This window comes from Monomorium pharaonis, chromosome 4, assembly GCF_013373865.1.
Source record: "Monomorium pharaonis isolate MP-MQ-018 chromosome 4, ASM1337386v2, whole genome shotgun sequence".
Taxonomy (NCBI): Eukaryota; Metazoa; Arthropoda; class Insecta; order Hymenoptera; family Formicidae; genus Monomorium; species Monomorium pharaonis.
In genome coordinates, this window is record NC_050470.1 from 15,553,535 (window position 1) to 15,571,680 (window position 18,146).

The 18,146-nt window shown below is 29.6% G+C and overlaps 2 protein-coding genes and 1 long non-coding RNA gene across 3 annotated transcripts in view; 1 reads left to right on the forward strand and 2 right to left on the reverse strand.

The window, feature by feature from the left end:
- Window positions 1-1,549: 1,549 nt before the first annotated feature.
- The window catches only part of LOC105839577 (general odorant-binding protein 72), a 77,104-nt gene continuing 60,507 nt past the window's right edge, over window positions 1,550-18,146 (reverse strand). The window contains exon 6 of the mRNA XM_012685993.3: window positions 1,550-1,823. The gene's annotated coding sequence lies outside the window, so the exon portion shown is untranslated. The remainder of the gene's footprint in view (window positions 1,824-18,146) is intronic.
- On the forward strand, window positions 12,861-14,324 carry LOC105835165. Its single transcript, XR_003626562.2, has 2 exons — window positions 12,861-13,322; window positions 13,386-14,324. It is a non-coding gene; the product is annotated as a putative nuclease HARBI1 (long non-coding RNA).
- LOC105835162 lies at window positions 15,715-16,544 on the reverse strand. The gene is made up of 2 exons (XM_036285731.1): window positions 16,127-16,544; window positions 15,715-16,042 (listed from the first exon to the last, which is right to left on the reverse strand). The coding sequence occupies exons 1-2, from the start codon at window positions 16,257-16,259 to the stop codon at window positions 15,873-15,875; spliced, it is 303 nt and encodes a 100-aa protein (XP_036141624.1). The 5' UTR covers window positions 16,260-16,544; the 3' UTR covers window positions 15,715-15,872.

An 18,146-nucleotide genomic window follows, 5' to 3' on the forward strand; every position in this document is an offset into this window, starting at 1 on the left:
CTGTTGAGGAGTTGTATTAATAATTCAAGTGAATTTCTATTATAATAGTTGATCAACAAAGTATAAAATCCTCTAGCTTCGTTTCTTCTGCCGTTTAGCATCTTGAAAGCTGGAAAAAGAAAAAAAATATAAAAAAACAATTTAAAATATAAAAAAGAGTTCGAGAATGCCGAGAAACAACTTAACAGATGCGTCGAGAGTTCGAGAATGCCGAATACAAAGTAACAATGAATCTAATTGGGCTGTTCTTTTTCGCTGCACTGCTGCACTGATGCGATAAGTTGGAATGAGAAAACGTTTATCTGTCTTACTCTAATTATTAGAGTCTAATATATTGTACCAGTGCAGCAGTGTAGCAAAAAAAACAAGCTCTTTTTTTCAGTTTTCTCTCTTTATATCTACGAACAAGTATTGTTTTGATTCTGTATGTTTTTTTAATAAGCCAAGTGATTATTTAATATTTTATGACATATTTTACATTTAGACAGCAGTCCTCCTGTTGATTCTACTGCTATCAACCGATCTTTTAAAAGAAGATCCTGAAGCCACTCATGACGGAACTTTTGGGTATATTGTGGCTTAGGCATCTAAAAATAACATTAAGTTGATATACAATCAAATCCCTGCGTACATTTTGGCTCAGAAGTTATTTGATTTACTTACTGCTGTAATAATAATAAATAAAATTTTATGATGGCAGACTATAATGATAATAATAACTTTAACTTTTTTTCCTATGCAACTAATTAATTTATAAACAGCTTTACTTAACATTTGATAACTGCATGTACTGATATGTGATAATCTGAAGAATCTCAAGATAGGCGCCAACAAATCACGTGACAACGCCCTCCGATGGCTCTGATTGGCTGGCATCAATTAGGGCTGCATTCCAAAATTCAATTTAATCGATAACTAAATAGCTAAGTACGTAACGTAAATTTTAATTACCAAGGTAGAATTTTTGAACGCAGTCCTGCATTGCTGTCACGTGACACGTAACGTTGTGGCGCTTTTTGAACTTATTGACGTATTTTTTGTACAAAAATTATAATTAAATTTTCCTACTAAAATTATACTGTTTCACAAAGCAAATATATACCAGATTTTATACTAGATACTAAAACAATTTTTGGACACTAAATGTTTTTAATTATACTAGATCTGTTATAATTATACTAAGTTGGCAATACTGCCGCGCATCATCACGGACGAAATATAGACAAAGTCCTTGCCCCGTTTAGTCCTGAATGGCAGGACCACCCCTCGAATTACTAAAGCGAGCCTAAGATTTTTTAGGCGCCTCCAGAACCAATGCAATCGACAATCGCGAAAATAAATATTGTTTCTCATTCAATTATGGTTTTTTTAATCTCGCGAAGGCGTTCCCTTCCCTTTGTTTCATATTCCTCGCTATTACAACTCCACTCACAAGTTATGGTCCTGAAGAACGGCTTCCGCTCGGCCTCCACGCCCTCTAGGACGTAACAGTTATACTTATTTAAATTCTTCTGATACCTTCTCTCATAGTAAATGGCATCTTACTATATACATTGAGCATTATTATTTATTTTTTACTAAAAATTAGACATTAGACATACAGATGCGCCCATCACGAACAATATTTAATTTTTTACTTTCTACTTTTTACTTTTCACAAATAAATTGTAACAATAACCATTTATATAAATTATTTGTTAACTCCGCGATGACAGCCGTTTACAAAGTTAGTGCAGTAAGAGAACCAATCAGCGTCGTGAAAAAGAGATGACAATATTTTGATAGTTGCGAGTATCGACTTTATGCCTTTTTTAGGAGTGAATCTGAAATATATAATTACTGTATTTGTATAAATAAATAAAAATCTCGAAAAATAGTTGATACTAGGAGCGATCTAACTCGGGAGCTCCGAGGGGGAAGAAGGTGTAGGCAGGGGATATGATGTCACGCGGATTGGACAGTCTCGCGGCGCGGGGAAATTGCTGACACAGGATTTTCGGGGTCCGCGACCGTCCCCGGTAAACAACTGAATGAGAGAGGGGGGAATGGGGATCCGCGCCCGCCGTCACCGCCGCTGCCGCCACCGCAGCCATCGCCGCGGTGCTCACGCTCTTCCTCTATTGCGAATCTGTGTCTCTCGCCCGTACGCGATATCTCCAACTGTACGCCTATACAGTCTCATCATTCCGACTCTTTTCTCTTTCATCCGTTGCGCTCACTCTTTCATACACAGTCTCCCATTAACATATATGCGTTCCGACTTATCGTACTTTATCTATGTACCTCCTACTCAGTTCTGCACATGTCATTATACCGCAAAGGAATAGGAAAGAGAGAAAATAAGTTAGAATAATTATTTATAATTTTTTTTCATTTATTTATTTTGTAACGCATCGTATACAATATTGTCTGATGCATAAACCATCAGTTCGCAATTTACGAGCAAAGTTTTTATACATATTTCATTTAATAATTTGACTGCATCGCACTCGTTATGAATATTATTTCGCTGCAAACAGTTTACAAATTGATTATATTTTTGTTTTCGTACAGCTATCGAACCGCGTTGTATATCTATACCCACAAAACAATTCGATATACAATGTATATGTATATTATTTATATACATTTATGTATATTGTATATATTATGTATATGGTTTTATATTACACCGTACATCTATTGCATATAAAATATATATGCAAATTTTATTATACAAGGAAAATATCCATTGCAGATCGGAAGTATATACACATGTACATTATTCTCATATTACATGTATATACATTATATATGTCCATTTATCATTCATTACATATACATTTGTTAATATGAACAAATAAGAGGTATTTTTTCCCGGGATTATGAACAAAGAGTGTAAAATATTATATGGATATATCCCGCATTTTGTAATTTTTTAACTAAATATTTACGAAAAGAGAATGTATGAAGTATCAATCGTAGATATGAATCATGATAAACTTTAATTTAACATTTTATAGAAAAAAAACGATGAGAGAATTTGATGCGGCAAATATTATAATACACTTATAAAAGAAAATCATCAATTTGAGAATCAATCGTGAATTTATAGTAAATTTTTATCAATGTTATCATCAAGGATTTATTAGTACGATACAATTCGATAAGAAACAAAGTTAGAATTGTATGATACTGTAAATAAGATATTTCAAAAAAAGAAAGACTCTATCGTAAATATACGAAAAACTTTTATTAATTTACTTATTCACAATTACGATAGAAATTAGATTATTTGTAGATTCTATAAGTTTCTATCGCTTTCCTCTCTTTCGACTTTCTTAATCACAGAAGTTTATTACGGTTTTAATTTGTCCTATATTTGCTAACTCCTAATTTGTCAAGTAATCGCGAATGTGCGTAACGGTCATCGCCACAAGTGTCGGCGCGGTACGGCGAGACGCGAGGGCGGCGAAGCACAGGGAGCGGTGCCGCTTCTTCTCCTTCCCCCCGCCGCCGGCAGCCAATGCTCGACACAGTGGGTCGCGCTACAGCTCGAGCGTCTCGGCTCTTCGCACGGCGCGCTCTCATTCGTAGAATTTGAAAAATTAATATCTCGATTATTGGTAGACCTAACCCAAGACAATATTAGACTTTTATGTTTATTTCGATCCCGTCTATTACGGGATGACGGTCACATTTCACCCTGTATACATTTAACATACAAGATTTTTTTTTCACATTATGAAAAAAAATGCATATACATAGAATGTCCGATGTTATGTGAGTATTGAACCGTTATCAAACCGCATCGCACAGATAAAGACCCCTATTAAATTTCTTCATTCATCTATCGAACCACGGACGAACTGCTATCGAATTACATCATACAGCTATTGAACCACTATTGAATCGCTGTCAAACCACATCATATAGCTATTGCATCATATTAAACCGCTATCGAACCGCACCATACAGCTATTGAACCACTATTAAACCGATATTAAACCGCTATCAATCTGCTATCGCTATTAAACTAGCATTAAACTACATCAAACATCTACAGGGAAAGGATACAAATAAACATTTTACTGCGTTTATATTTTCTTTATTTTAAAAAAGTTTCGCATTTATTTTCGTGTTGCAACCACCAGTTAAATATTTTAAATACATTTTGTAAAGCGCAATTCTTAACATGTTTTTTCACATCGTATAGTATTACTAACATCTAGATTATTCAAAGATTCAATATCTTCGTAATCCGCATCCAACGTCTTGATGTATACATTATTATCGATATCGAGTATGTCCGCCAATCATTCTCGTTTCTGAAGTCCCTTAACGTATACGATAGCATTGTCGTTATCCTCTTCCGATTATACACAGCAGATGTAATCAGACGTTTCGCCATACTGTACGGGATTATCCCGTCTTTCCATCACAATCCATGATGATAGGCAATCAGCCAAGAAACGCAAGACTTGTCGGATTTTATAAGAACATGCCATGGGATTCGCAGAAATGTAATGCGGCTCCTTTTGTCCGTACCGCCACTTTCTTTACAATAAATTTTTTATTGACAATGAATCCCTGCAGATCCACAAATGTCGGTACAATCATAACAAGTAACTTTTCAAGACTGTAAAGGTGCTTCCGCGACCTACACATAAGTCGGGTTGCTTATGGGGCATGCTTTACCGGTAAGGGTAATATCGGCAGGATAAGATTAAATCGCAAGTCCAGCGGAAAATGAGGCAAAAGAAATTAAATTTTACTATTTCTGATATAATGTATAACTAATAATATGATAAAAATCTATATTTAATGATACAAATATTTGCCTTAACCTAACATAAATAAAATTTAATAAATATTTAAAATTATAATTATAAAACAAATATTTTGAAAAATATGCTTATATAATAAATATTTGTAACCACAATTTTTTAACGCAATCTTACACATTAAATAGTTTCTTTTGTTTAATTATAAGAAGAGTAATCTCTGAAAAATAAGTTACGATTTCTATTATTAAAAATATATTTTCCAAAAATTGATACTTTAGTTCGTAAAAGGGTAAATAAGTTTTGTTTCTTTTGTAGAACGTGATTGGACCTGGATTTAAAAGATTATCCATTTGTTTTCATAAAAGAAAGTCTTTTACAAAGATAATAAAAGAAACCGTAGTCTGGATGTCTCGAAAATTTTGGAGCGCAAAATGCTGTCACTATGTTTGATTTTTTCTATTCGATATAGATAAGGATCATGTTCGTTAACTGCATTTGAATTTTAATAGACGCTATATGTTGTTTATTCGATTGTTTCTCTCCCTGCACTTCTTGCGTCGTAGCCCCCCGATCGTTTTCTGTTTGACAGACATTGGCGTGAGTGACAGAGGTTAAAACGCGTTAAAATTCAAGATATATCATAATGGAACCGGAACGAAATCATTATTCGTTCAAAAAATTAACAGACATGATTCTTATTTACGGCGAGTGTCGAAAGAATCAAAGGCAAGCAGCTGCACTTTACACCTAAAGGTTTTCGGACTGACGACACCTAGACCACGGTTTTTTTCATCGTCTTTATCAACGGCTAGAAACAAATGGGCATTTCTATAAATCAAACAAGTCGATCCATGTTCCACAAAGAAACCAAGAGGCAATTGAAGCTGTTCAACAAGCTCTTGAGGCAAATCCTCATACAAGCACAAGAGCAATTGCCACAGATTTGAACATGCATCATGTTACGGTTTATAAAATAATTAAACATTCGCTGGGTTTGCATCCATTCAAACAACATACAACACAAACTTAAACGTGGTGATATGCAACGACGTTTAAATCTTTGTGAATGGATTATTGATCACGTAAATTTCAATTTTCTATTTTTTTATTATTTTATAATACCAGACATATTATACCAGACACGTTGTTACCATTTATCGACTTGCATCGTCAATTTTATACTAAATTATTCAGTTTTTACAGGTAGATTTCAAGATGCTGGAAATGATATATTTTTAAAAAATATTTTTTGGAGTGATGAAGCAATTTTCAGAAGTGATGGATGCATAAACCGTCATAATGAACATCATTATGCACAGCACAATCTACATTGTATAAAAGAAAAAAATATTCAAGGCACTCTAAATATGTAGCTTGGAGTCATAGAAAACCACGTACTTAGCTTTGAATTTATTAACGAAATGTGGATGCACATTATTATTCACAATTTCTTCTCCACCGGCTTGATGAGCTTTTGGAAGCTGTTCCACTAGCTAATAGGCTAGAAATGATTTTTTAACAAGATGGACATCCCGCCCACACTTCTCTTTTGGTGAAAAGAGTTTTAAAATTTCCTAGAAAAATGGATCGGACTTCATGGTCCTCAGGAATGACCACCACGTTCTTCGGATCTTACGCCCATGGATTTTTTGTGTGGAGTAGAGTCCGACCGAAACCACTTTTTTTTGTTTCGGCCGAAACCGAAAACGAATATTCGGTCTTCTCTGAATTTCGGCCGAAACCGAAACCGAAAACCAAAACTTTTGAAAAAATTTATAAAATATTATATATATAACTTAAGAGATTGTTGGAAAAATGTATATTTAATATTTAAGTATTCTGTTATCGAATAAGCTTTTTATCAGTTATTAAATAAGCTTTTATTTAAGAATGTATTAATACTTTATTATTTATTATATTTTATTACAATATAAATGTATTTTTTAGAAAAAACAAAAACATCTTTTAAAAAGTCAACTCTTTAATAAAAATTATATTAGATACATTGCAGTATAACGATAAAGTTATACATCACAGTTTTATTATTTAACATTATATTAAAACTTAATAATCAAAATTAAATAATTTTATGTTGTAACATAAAAATAAAAGTTTCTCGGCATTTTTTCCCAATAAATTACTGCGTCTATCTACATAAATCTGCTCAATAAAGCTGAATAGTTGTTCGCTTACTACAGAAGTCAGCGGAGCTGATAAATATTTATTTGCAGCCTTTTGTAATTGTTTGAATGAAAACGGATAAGAGATAAGAGATGGTGCAACCGCTGGCGGCACCGAATTTCGGCTGACACCGAAATTTACTCTTAATTTCGGCCGAAACCGAAACCGAAAACCAATGCTAAATATGCGCAGAGTCGCGTTATATTTAGAAGAAGATGGTGGTTACATTGAGCACTTATTATAAGAATATTTTAGTATAAAAATATTAATATTTAACCTTTTTTCGTATTAAATTGTATTATTTGTTCAATAATCATTCAATGTTTATTAATTTTATTATTACGTTATTATCAATATTTGTATCATTAAACATATTTTTTATCTGTATTATTGAATTATACTTAAAGGAGTGTTTCCATTAAACATTTACTATAAACATATTTTTAAATAAAAAATATTTAACTTTATTTTATAAATTTGTTGTATTATATGTTCAATGGTTGTTTAATATTTATTAATTTTATTATTAATATTTGTATTATTAAACACATCTATATTATTAAACATATCTTTCATCTATATTATTGAACTATACCTGAGTAAAAATCGATTTCCCTTGCTTCAGCGTTGCAATCTGAGATTTCCTACGAAAAATGATTCCTACGAAAAATTTTCGCATACGAAAGTGATGCTGCGCGTTTACTGATAATGACAACTAAAAGTATCAATTAATAAAAGTTATAGCGCCTCTTTCGTATGCGAAAATCTTTCGATCGAAAATATATCAAAAAGATATCGAAAATATAAATTCGAAAATAGAACTCAGATTGCAAGTCCGACGGTGAGTGAAACAAGGGGAATCGAATTTTACTCAAGTATAGTTCAATAATATAGATGAAAGATATGTTTAATAATATAGATGTGTTTAATAATATAAATATTAATAATGCCGTAATAATAAAATTAATAAACATTAAAAAATTAAAATTAATAAACATTAAACAAATGATACTACAAATTTATAAAACAAAGTTAAATATTTTTTATTTAAGAATATGCTTATAATAAATGTTTAATGTAACCACTTCTTCCAAACACAACACAATTCTGTGCATAAAACTTTCTCTCAGCGTGCAGGAGTACTTTCTGCACATTTTAGAAATTTCATTTTTTAAGAATCTTAATTTTTCAGCAATGTTTCATATACTTCGTTTTTTAAGAAGTCCCACAAAAAGTTCATAGATATGAATTCTAGAGAATAATGAGCACTTCTGAATACCATGCAGTTCGATCTCCCACTCTAAAAAAATTTTTTAATTGAAATGATTCTAGCCAAAAACGAAGGGCAGGATATCCATTCTGTTGAAATATCATTTCTAGTCTATTCGCGGCACATCTTCAAAAAGTTTATTGAAACGATGGAAAAGAAATTCTGAATAATAAACATGCATCCACATTTTCTTGAACAAATTCGAGATCGATAATGTAATAAGTTTCTAGCCACGTATTCGTCCATCGGCCTTAAATATTTTTTTATACAGTACGGATTGCAAGTATTATAAATGTGTAAAATTGTTTTACACTTAGAAGAAATTGATTACATATCAAATATTTATTATATAAGCATTTCAGATAAGAAACATTTTTTGTTCAAATATGTTTATCAAATTTTATGTTAGATTAGGTCAGGTATTATTATTATTTAATTAGTAAATATATATTCCATATCATATTATTGAATTTTACACTATAACAAGTTATACAATTCAATTTCTTTTGCCTCATTCCCCGCTAGACTTGCGATTTAATCTTATCCTGCCGATATTACTTTACCGGTAAAGCATGCCCCTCCCGATAGGCAACCCGACTTAGGGTAGGTTGTTCCACCTTCAGGTATCCGATAATTTAACTGACAGTTAAAAGTCTGACTTGCGTTGTTCCACTTTTCGGCAAAATTTATCTTCCTCCCAATCAGCAAAACAATATTTAAAAAATGTTTTTAATAGTATTTAAAAAACATTTGAAAAAACATTTCTAAAAACGTTAAAAATAATGAGATAAGTTCCCTTATTTAAATTAAAAAACGTTTTTTTAAATGTTTGGACAATATTTTTTTAATTTAATAAATATTTGTTTTAAAATTTAAGAAAATGTTTTTTTGACATTTGTTAAATGATTTTTTAAATATTTACTAAACATATTTACAACAAAAGCAAAAAATTGATTGCATTATTAAATAATTTTGATAAATTCAACGTAACCTCATCAATCTAATAAATTTCTACGATAATTTTGTAAAGGGGAGAAGACTATACAGTGGCGCTCAAAAAAATAGAGCCACCTCTAACGGAAACAGAATGAATCATATTATTACCAGTTATTCTTATTTACACATGAGGCACAGCAATTTGTGGCCGTTAGACGAGTGTAGAGAAGACATTGATGCTAGTTTATTGTCGTGGAAAAGTGTTGTGTGATACGAAAAGTTGAACGTAACCTAAAGGTCAGTATTAATTGGGTCAATATAATAGAGCCATCTTATTTCACATTTATTTAAAATATATTATTCATACTATATTATTATTAATAAATGAATAATATGTACTAAATATATTATTCATTTATTTAAAATATATTATTCGTACTTTTAAATGGGAAGAGCAAAGCATACAAGTAATGATGAACGCGAACAAATATTTCAAATGTGGAAAATGGTTCAATAATGAATAAGATTGCAAAACAGTTAAATGTTTCTCGAAAACGCGTTCAGAATGCAATTAAGAAAGCGAAACAAACAAAACCAACACCTGAAAATCGAGGAAGGCCTCGAAAAACTTCTGCGCGCTTTGACCGAGAAATTATATTACAAGTTAAAAGGGACCTTTCTTGAGTGTGCCACGCTTGAAAGAGATGATATCCAGTCAATATAATATTAAACTATCAACATCAACTATAAAAAGAAGACTGTGTGATGCAAAACTTAATGGTCGCATTGCTAAGAAAAAATCACATGTGCATAAACGAAATATTGCAAAAAGATTAACTTTTGCTAAAAGCCACAGAGAAAAAGACGACAAATGGTGGCATAATGTATTGTGGTCCGATGAATCAAAGTTTAATAGGTTCTCTTCGGATGGAAAAGTAGATGTGCGACGACCACCAAATCAAGAAAACAATCCTAAGTACACTTTAAAAACTGTGAAACATGGTGGCGGCAATGTTACTGTCTGGGGATGTTTCTCCTGGTATGGCGTTGGTCCATTATTTCGAATCAATGGCATTATGAATGCAGAAATGTACAAACACATTCTTAAAGATGTTATGTTACCGTATGCCAGAAGTGAGATGCCCTTGATACGGAAATTTATGCACGACAACGATCCGAAACATACTGCTAATATAATAAAAAAGTTTATTGAGACGGAAAAAATTTCCATTTTGGAATGGCCACCGCAGAGTCCGGATCTAAATCCGATAGAAAACCTGTGGAATACAATTGATAAAAGAATCGATCGTTCGAAAGCTACAAATCTTGACAACCTTTGGGAGGAAATCCAAAAAGCTTGGTATTCAATTTCTGAAGAAGAATGTAGATGTTTAGTAGGCTCTATGGGTAGAAGATGTCGAGCTGTTTTGAAAAACAAAGGGTTCCCTACAAAGTATTAGAGCACCAAAATAACAAAAAATATTTTTGTTAATTAGTTAAACCTAATAAACAAGTGAACTTATTAAGTGGCTCTATTATTTTGGCCTAATTAATTAAAAGCAAAAGATTTGCATTAGAATTATTTTATCTTGTTCGCGTCAGTAGAGATAAAATGTGATAAAATTCTGGTCAATAGTCATTCCTTATAATATGTAAAATTGCTTATTCTATAATAAAAATATATTTTGCTTTAAAATTTTAAGTTATTTCCCTAATATTGCACTGGCTCTATTTTTTTGAGCGCCACTGTACATGTTTCAGCCAAGCCACAGTACCTGTTAAAACATATTTAATTTCTACGCCTGAAAAAACGGTCACCCATTCAAGTGTCAACCACTCCCGACGTTGCTTGACTTCGAAGATCGTACGCATCCTAATGCTTCGTGATGATCCATGAATACTTTATGTTAATGTATACATATTTGTTATACATTATTTCAATAGATGTTGTCAGAAGGATGAAACATGTATAGTTAACTTATATTTTTATAAATAAATATAAAGTATTACAATTTTATACTGATTTTTATATATGTAAAATAGTATGTGAAATATGAAATCTATTTTTGCTCTGTTCGTAAAAAAATAAAAAATAAATGTCATTTCTTATAATTTTTGAGTATTGTTAATATGCCATATTGTTTCAATAAGTGCAATGTTGTCTTAATCTCCACTTTCTTTAAGTTCCGATGTTTCAATCTGTGCAGAGGTTTTATTTATACGCTTTTGATGAGACTTTTTTATTACATAGATTCACTTCCTCTTTATACTTGATTTACGCTACATAATTAGTGAAGCTCCCCAACCATAATTTAAATATTTTTTAAAATATTATTTTAAACAACTTTTTAAATGGAAAATATTTATTACATAAACATTAAATAAATGTTACGTAAATATTATTTTAAACAATTTATTAAAATATTAATTAATAATAATAAACATTAATTAAATATTATATAAATATTTGTTCTAAATTATTATAATTATTGTAACTTAAATATTAAATTAATATTCGATAAATAAATATAAAATATTATTTAAAATAATTTTTTAAAGATAAAGTAAATATATAACGTAAACATTAAATAAATGTTATATAAATATTATTTTAAACGATTTATTAAATTGTTAAATTAATATTAAATAAATATGAATTAAACATTATATAAATATTTGTTCTAAATTATTATTTTAAATAATTAATCAATGTAACATAAATATTATATTAATATTTAAAAAATATTTTTAAAGTATTATACTTTAAATATTATTTTAAAGATGAAATAAATATTACATAAATATTAAATAAATAATGTTACGTAAATATTATTTTAAACGATTTATTAAAATGTAAAGTCAATATATTAAATAAATATTAATTAATATGTGTCCTAAATCATTATTTTAAATAATTAATGATTAAAATATAAATATCAAATTAATATTAAATAAATATATTTTTAAGTTTTATTTGAGATATTTTTTTAATATAAAATAAATATTAAATAAACATTAAATAAATATTGCGTAAATAATTTTCTTAAACTATTATTTTTAATAAAAAATTAATTATTTTTAAATATTAAATGAACATTAAATAAACATTTTATAAATATTTTTTCAAAATCGTTATTTAAAATGAATAATTTATGTAAAATAAATATTAAATAAATATTAAATAAATATTATTTGTACCATATAAACATTAATAATGTAAAAATAATTAAAAGTAAATATTTGAAAAACATTTAAAAAATATTGCTTGCTGAGTGGGCTGGTAAATGGCCAATACCGACAGATAAATTACTCGGTGCTCTGACTACCGTGTAAGCCACTTAATCAACAGATAAGTGTACATACTACGGTGGAAACAGAAAAATGGAAGATTGAAGCACAGTAGAGCACTGTATTACTGTGGATTGGAGTGTAGGTTAGATTGTCCGAAATTTTATATTATTATATAAAAAATGGAACCAGAATTGTGTGAAAATCCATTAGTTTATGAAGACGAAGATGATAATGAAACTGATGAAGAAATAATAATAGTGATTCGTAAACGATACACAGTTCGTCCGCGTCCAGATTTTATTAACGAATATGATGATATAGAATTTAGAAGACGATTTCGATTTCACAAAGGCTGTTCAGATGATTTTAGGTCTCATCGAAGAAAGAATAAGGAGCAAAATTGACAGGTAAATATTAAACTTTTTTTTTTAAGGTTAATTTGTGTAATTTATACATATGCTTTATATGTAAGCAAAGTTATTCATGCAGCTATATTTTTATAATATCATGTCAATAAATAATATATTTTATAATATATTAGTAAATATACATAATATACATAATATATACATAATATATTTTTATTTTAAAAACCATGCTGTATCACCATTACACCAGCTATTACTTACTTAAGATTCTATGCAACTGGAACCTTTCAAGTTGCAATTGGTGATTTTGGTGATATTCATAAATCCACCATGTGCAGGATTATAAAAAAGGTTTCAGAAGTTATAGTTTTTCTTTACGTCCACAATATGTCAATTGTCCTAATTCTAATCAAGATTTAAGGCGTACGAAAGAAAATTTCTACAATATTGCTCGTTTCCCTAAGGTTATAGGAGCTATTGACTGTACTCATGTTAAAATACAATCGCCAGGTATGTATCAAGTAAAATAATAAATAGCAAATTTATAGTATTATATCTTGCTTATATTTGCAGGTGGAAAAGAGGCAGAAGTATATAGAAATAGAAAAGGAATATTTTCTATAAATATACAGGCTGTTTGCGACAGAACTTTAAAATTTTTAGATATTGTAGCACGGTAGCCTGGTTTAACCCATGATTCTACCCATGATATTTAATGCTAGCAGAATATGTGCAAGATTTCTTAATGGTGAAATGGAAGATGCTTTTTTACTTGGAGACAGTGGCTATGCTTGTTCCAATTTTTTGTTGACACCACTGCTTGGAACACATACTCAAGGTGAGCAAATACATATATAATGAATCCCAAATACGAACACGAAATGTTGTTGAACGAAGTTTTGGAGTATGGAAACGAAGATTTGCTGCACTGGCATTTGATTTTGGAATGCAACCCTTAACTACAAAAACTGTAATAGTAGCTACTGCAGTACTACATAATATTGTAAGATGTAGGAGAGCCTGATCCTCGATTTGATGAAGATATTGAAGCTGTAATTGAGGAATTGGAAATCCAAAATGTACAATACCATAATGACATCAATAATGCTAATGCACGGCTATCATTAATTGATGTATATTTTGCACGGTAACATTTTCTATATAATAAATTATAAAATATAATAAAAAATATTTTTTAATGACTATTTTTACTAATTTTTGTTTACAATTTTGTTCGTTAAAATGTATCATGGTTAAAATTAATTTATTCGAGATTGGAATCATGATTAGAAATTAAAAATTAATATCAGAAATGGAAAATTGTAAATATAATTTTTATTTACGAATGATTTATCATGATTAGAAATGGAAAATTAATATCAAAAATGGAAAATTGTAAATATAATTTTTATTTAAGAATGATTTATGTTTAAGAATGATGATCATGAAAATTTATTTGTAGTTAATGTAACTGTATTTTATAATTTTATTTTTTATTAATAACTCAGTTTTTACATGTTTTATTACATAATGTATTGTAATATAGTAAATAAAAAAATTGTATTATTATATTTATAGTATAACTTCCAATTTATATCTAAATATATGAACAATATAGTAAATAAAATATATAATAAAATAAAATATTTTATATGTAACTTACAAGGGAACTTCGTGAACCCGTAAATTCTGATTTTAACGAAATTTGGCATAAATGTAGAGGGGTGAATACATGAATTTAGAAATTTTTAGTTGGTGCCTAAAAACGGTTTGAAAGGGTGAAACCACCCTTCAAAGTTAAGGCATTTTTGCGGTTTTTCGATATATCTCGTAAACTAAACAAAATATTGTTATGAGTGACACACTCATAACGATAAAAAAGGTGTCAGTAGCACGATGACGTAAGTCGATCAGCTGCAGCAGTCAGCATCGAGCGCATTGCACGAGGTTTCGCGCAATCCGCTCGACAATTGGCGCAATGCTCCTTAGACAGCACTTGCTGTCTAAGCAAGAATTTGGAATACTGACCGATTTATGCCCTCACGCAATTCTCCCCTTTTTTCGATCCAACTACCGAATTATCGGATATATAAACCGGCGAAAGAAAGTGAGGGACGGATCAATCCAAAGTAGACAAACTAAGATAACACACGACACTCTGCTTTGCGGGGGTCGTGTATCGCCGAGATAAATCATTGTAAATACACAACCACGACACTCTGCCTTGCGGGGTCGCTATTCATTTTTTGAAAAAAATTTTTTTTTTTTATAAATAGCATAGTTAAATAAAGGTATTTATACTGTAAAACTTTCATATGAAACATTTTTTTATATTTTGTTTAATTTACGAGATATATCGAAAAACCGCAAAAATCGTCTCAACTTTGGAGGGTGATTTCACCGTTTTTGGGCACCAACTAAAAATTTCTAAATTCATGTATTCATCCCCTCTACATTTATGCTAAGTTTCATTAAAATCTGAATTTTCGAGTTCGCGAGGTTCCCTTGTCAGTTTTTACCTTGCAGTTTTTTATTTAAAAAAATATTTTATATGTAACTCAGACTTTTTGCAGTTTTTTTAATTCAGCTTCTTTGATCTTTTTATGTAAATCCTTCATTTCACTCTCAAACTTGGCAGCCTTTAATTGTTCTGTATTTATTTCAAGTTCTGACAATAATTGGTTTTCTTTAATTTCTAACTCTTTTTTTTAATATCTTTATCTTCATTTGATGAAGTTCTTTCTTCATTTCTTGATCTCGTTCTGAGGTTTGCGTGATCTGTTGTGATTTCTTTAACCTTTTGTTAATATGTAGTTCTGGCGTTATTGTCTTTCTTAACATAGAAACACCACCGTCTTTAAAAATATTTCTTTTTTTGCTAATCTTTACATTAAGATTTTTATTTTCAGGCATTTTACTTTCTTCATTGTTCTCTTCATTGTTTTCATCATTTATTAAGAATTCTTCATCTGTTTTTTTGTTAAATGATCTTATAAAATTATTCTGTTAAAAAGTGTTATTAGTTATTTTATTTCTACATTAAAATGCGTATCTATATATTTACAACATACATACCATTTCCATATTAATGTATATAGTGTCATCTGTATTTATAGTATTTATAGTATCATTTGTATTTGTGTCATTTGTGTTTGTAGTGTCTGTAAAATGTTCTGTATGCATTTCTCTATGTAGGTTTGCATTTTCTTTGTAGGTTTCTGCTAAAAATCCTATAAAATATTTTCAAAATTATATTAAATAAAAAAATATACATTTTGTACATAATATAATGTTGTAAAATAATATACAAGTACCTGATGATTGATCACTATTCCATACAGATGGTAGACCTTCTGTAGATGATGGCAGAATTGCAAGAATTGTTTTTTCAATACCAGTTGAAGGTCGAATTTCTGGTTTATCTCCGCCAGTTTTAAATTGTTCCATTCTATTATGAGCTAATTTCTTTTTAATATTTTTTTTATATCTTTATACTTTGCTTTTAAAGTTTTTTTTGATCGAAAGACTTCACCAGAACTAGAATTAAATGCTTTAGCTACATTTTCCCATGCAGCATCTTTTTCTCGTCAAATTGTAGCATCTGTTTTTTTACCTTCTATTATATTTTAAAAATCCTGTACTATTAAAGTTAATATTTCAATTTCTTTATTGGAGAAATTTGAACTTCTTTCTCTCTTTTTTAGTTCGGCCATCAATTTAATATAAATTATTAATATTTATAGGATATTTTAAGTTTATAATTTATTTGTTACACTTTACTTACATTTTATTACTATTTTCAAAAATTAATTAGTCCGCCAGAAAATAAAATGATTAATTATATGCTTCCAATGAGTCAGGTTATAATACTGTTTATGCATATGGTTGCTAACAAACGTGACAATAGCTCTATACAGACGTGACAATAGCTCACTTACCTGTAGTCAACTACCAATAGGATAAATAATGATAAAACAACGCTCATGTAAAAGCTACTGGTAAACTGTCCGGTAAGATTTATCCTAAAGGTAGTAACCTGCCGAGTAAGCTGAAATTTATCGAAAGATGGAACAACCTACCCTTACTGACGTATAGGTCGCGGAAGAACTCTACATTAACGTCAAATATCTCAGCTTTATCAGTTTAATGTTACATAATTTTACGCACTACGTTGGACGACGGACAGTATTCAATCACAAGATTATGTAAGATGAGAAAATAAGATAGTGTTCGCGGGAATATTCTCTTTGCAATTAAATTCTATGCGCACATCTACGCTAGCACTCTTGACGGATTTGTTTTGTCAATGACCGCAAAGGTCCTTTTCCAGGAATGTGATTACATTGAGCACCGTTTCACCCTTATGTCCATAATAAGATTTACAAAACGTCGATGTATGTCATACAGAATGGCATATCTACACAGAAAAAAATGAATCCTTACTGCAAGTAAATTTTTATTCTTGCTATATACTTTGACATAAGCATGAAATGCTATCATCAACTAGAAATATTTATTTATATCCATAACAAATAAATTTAGGTAAAGTATATTTTATTGTTAAGATGGTATTTTTTTTCTAAAATCGTACATGATTAAAACCAACTTAGGTACATATAATAATTTGAAAGTTATTTATTCTTGGATTAAAAATAACATGCTATATTGCGTTAGCAATTAAGCTTGTATGGAGTATATTTTATTCTTAAGATGGTATTCTTTTTACTGCCAACCGCTACCTGGCGTGTTATCTCGTGAACAAAATACAATTTCTTATAAATAAAAGGGGTTCGCCAAGAGCGCGGAAGGAAGTAAGATTTCGCCATCCACATATAAAATTGGCTAAAATTTGTCAGTCTATAAAAAGGATCGAGAAAAATGAAAAGGATAGAATTGTGAAAACTTTTATTTCAGAAAAATAATATGTTTAAATTAAATTAAATTTATTTGGAATAAAGTTGACAAAAAGACTCATTGAGAGAAAAATTATAATTAATAAAAGCCCATTTAGTATTGAACTAATGTGATTATATTCACTAATTAAAGCAAATTTTGTTTTCAATAAAAAATTTTTTTAATGTTAATTAAGACTAATTTATTCTTAATTGAAGAATATTTATTCTTGGCGCTATTTTAAGTATAAAATATTCTTAAATTAAGGCATTTTTGCATTTTTTTAAGAATATATTTTTTTGTGTGTAGATTTATGAAAGTCTAAATTCAAAATTCATCGTATGGATAAAATACAAAGTTTAGATAAAGTTTTACGTTGGTCAAATCACAGTCATCAAAGATTATTGCATCTTCAGACATGATATTTTTTTCGACCAGTCT

Coding starts and splice junctions, on each gene's coding strand:
- LOC105835162 (XM_036285731.1), bottom strand. CDS start 16,259: ATGGAACAATTTAAAACTGGCGGAGATAAACCAGAAATTCGACCTTCA. Junction 16,043..16,126: donor GAATAGTGATCAATCATCAG/GTACTTGTATAT, acceptor AATATTTTATAG/GATTTTTAGCAGAAACCTAC.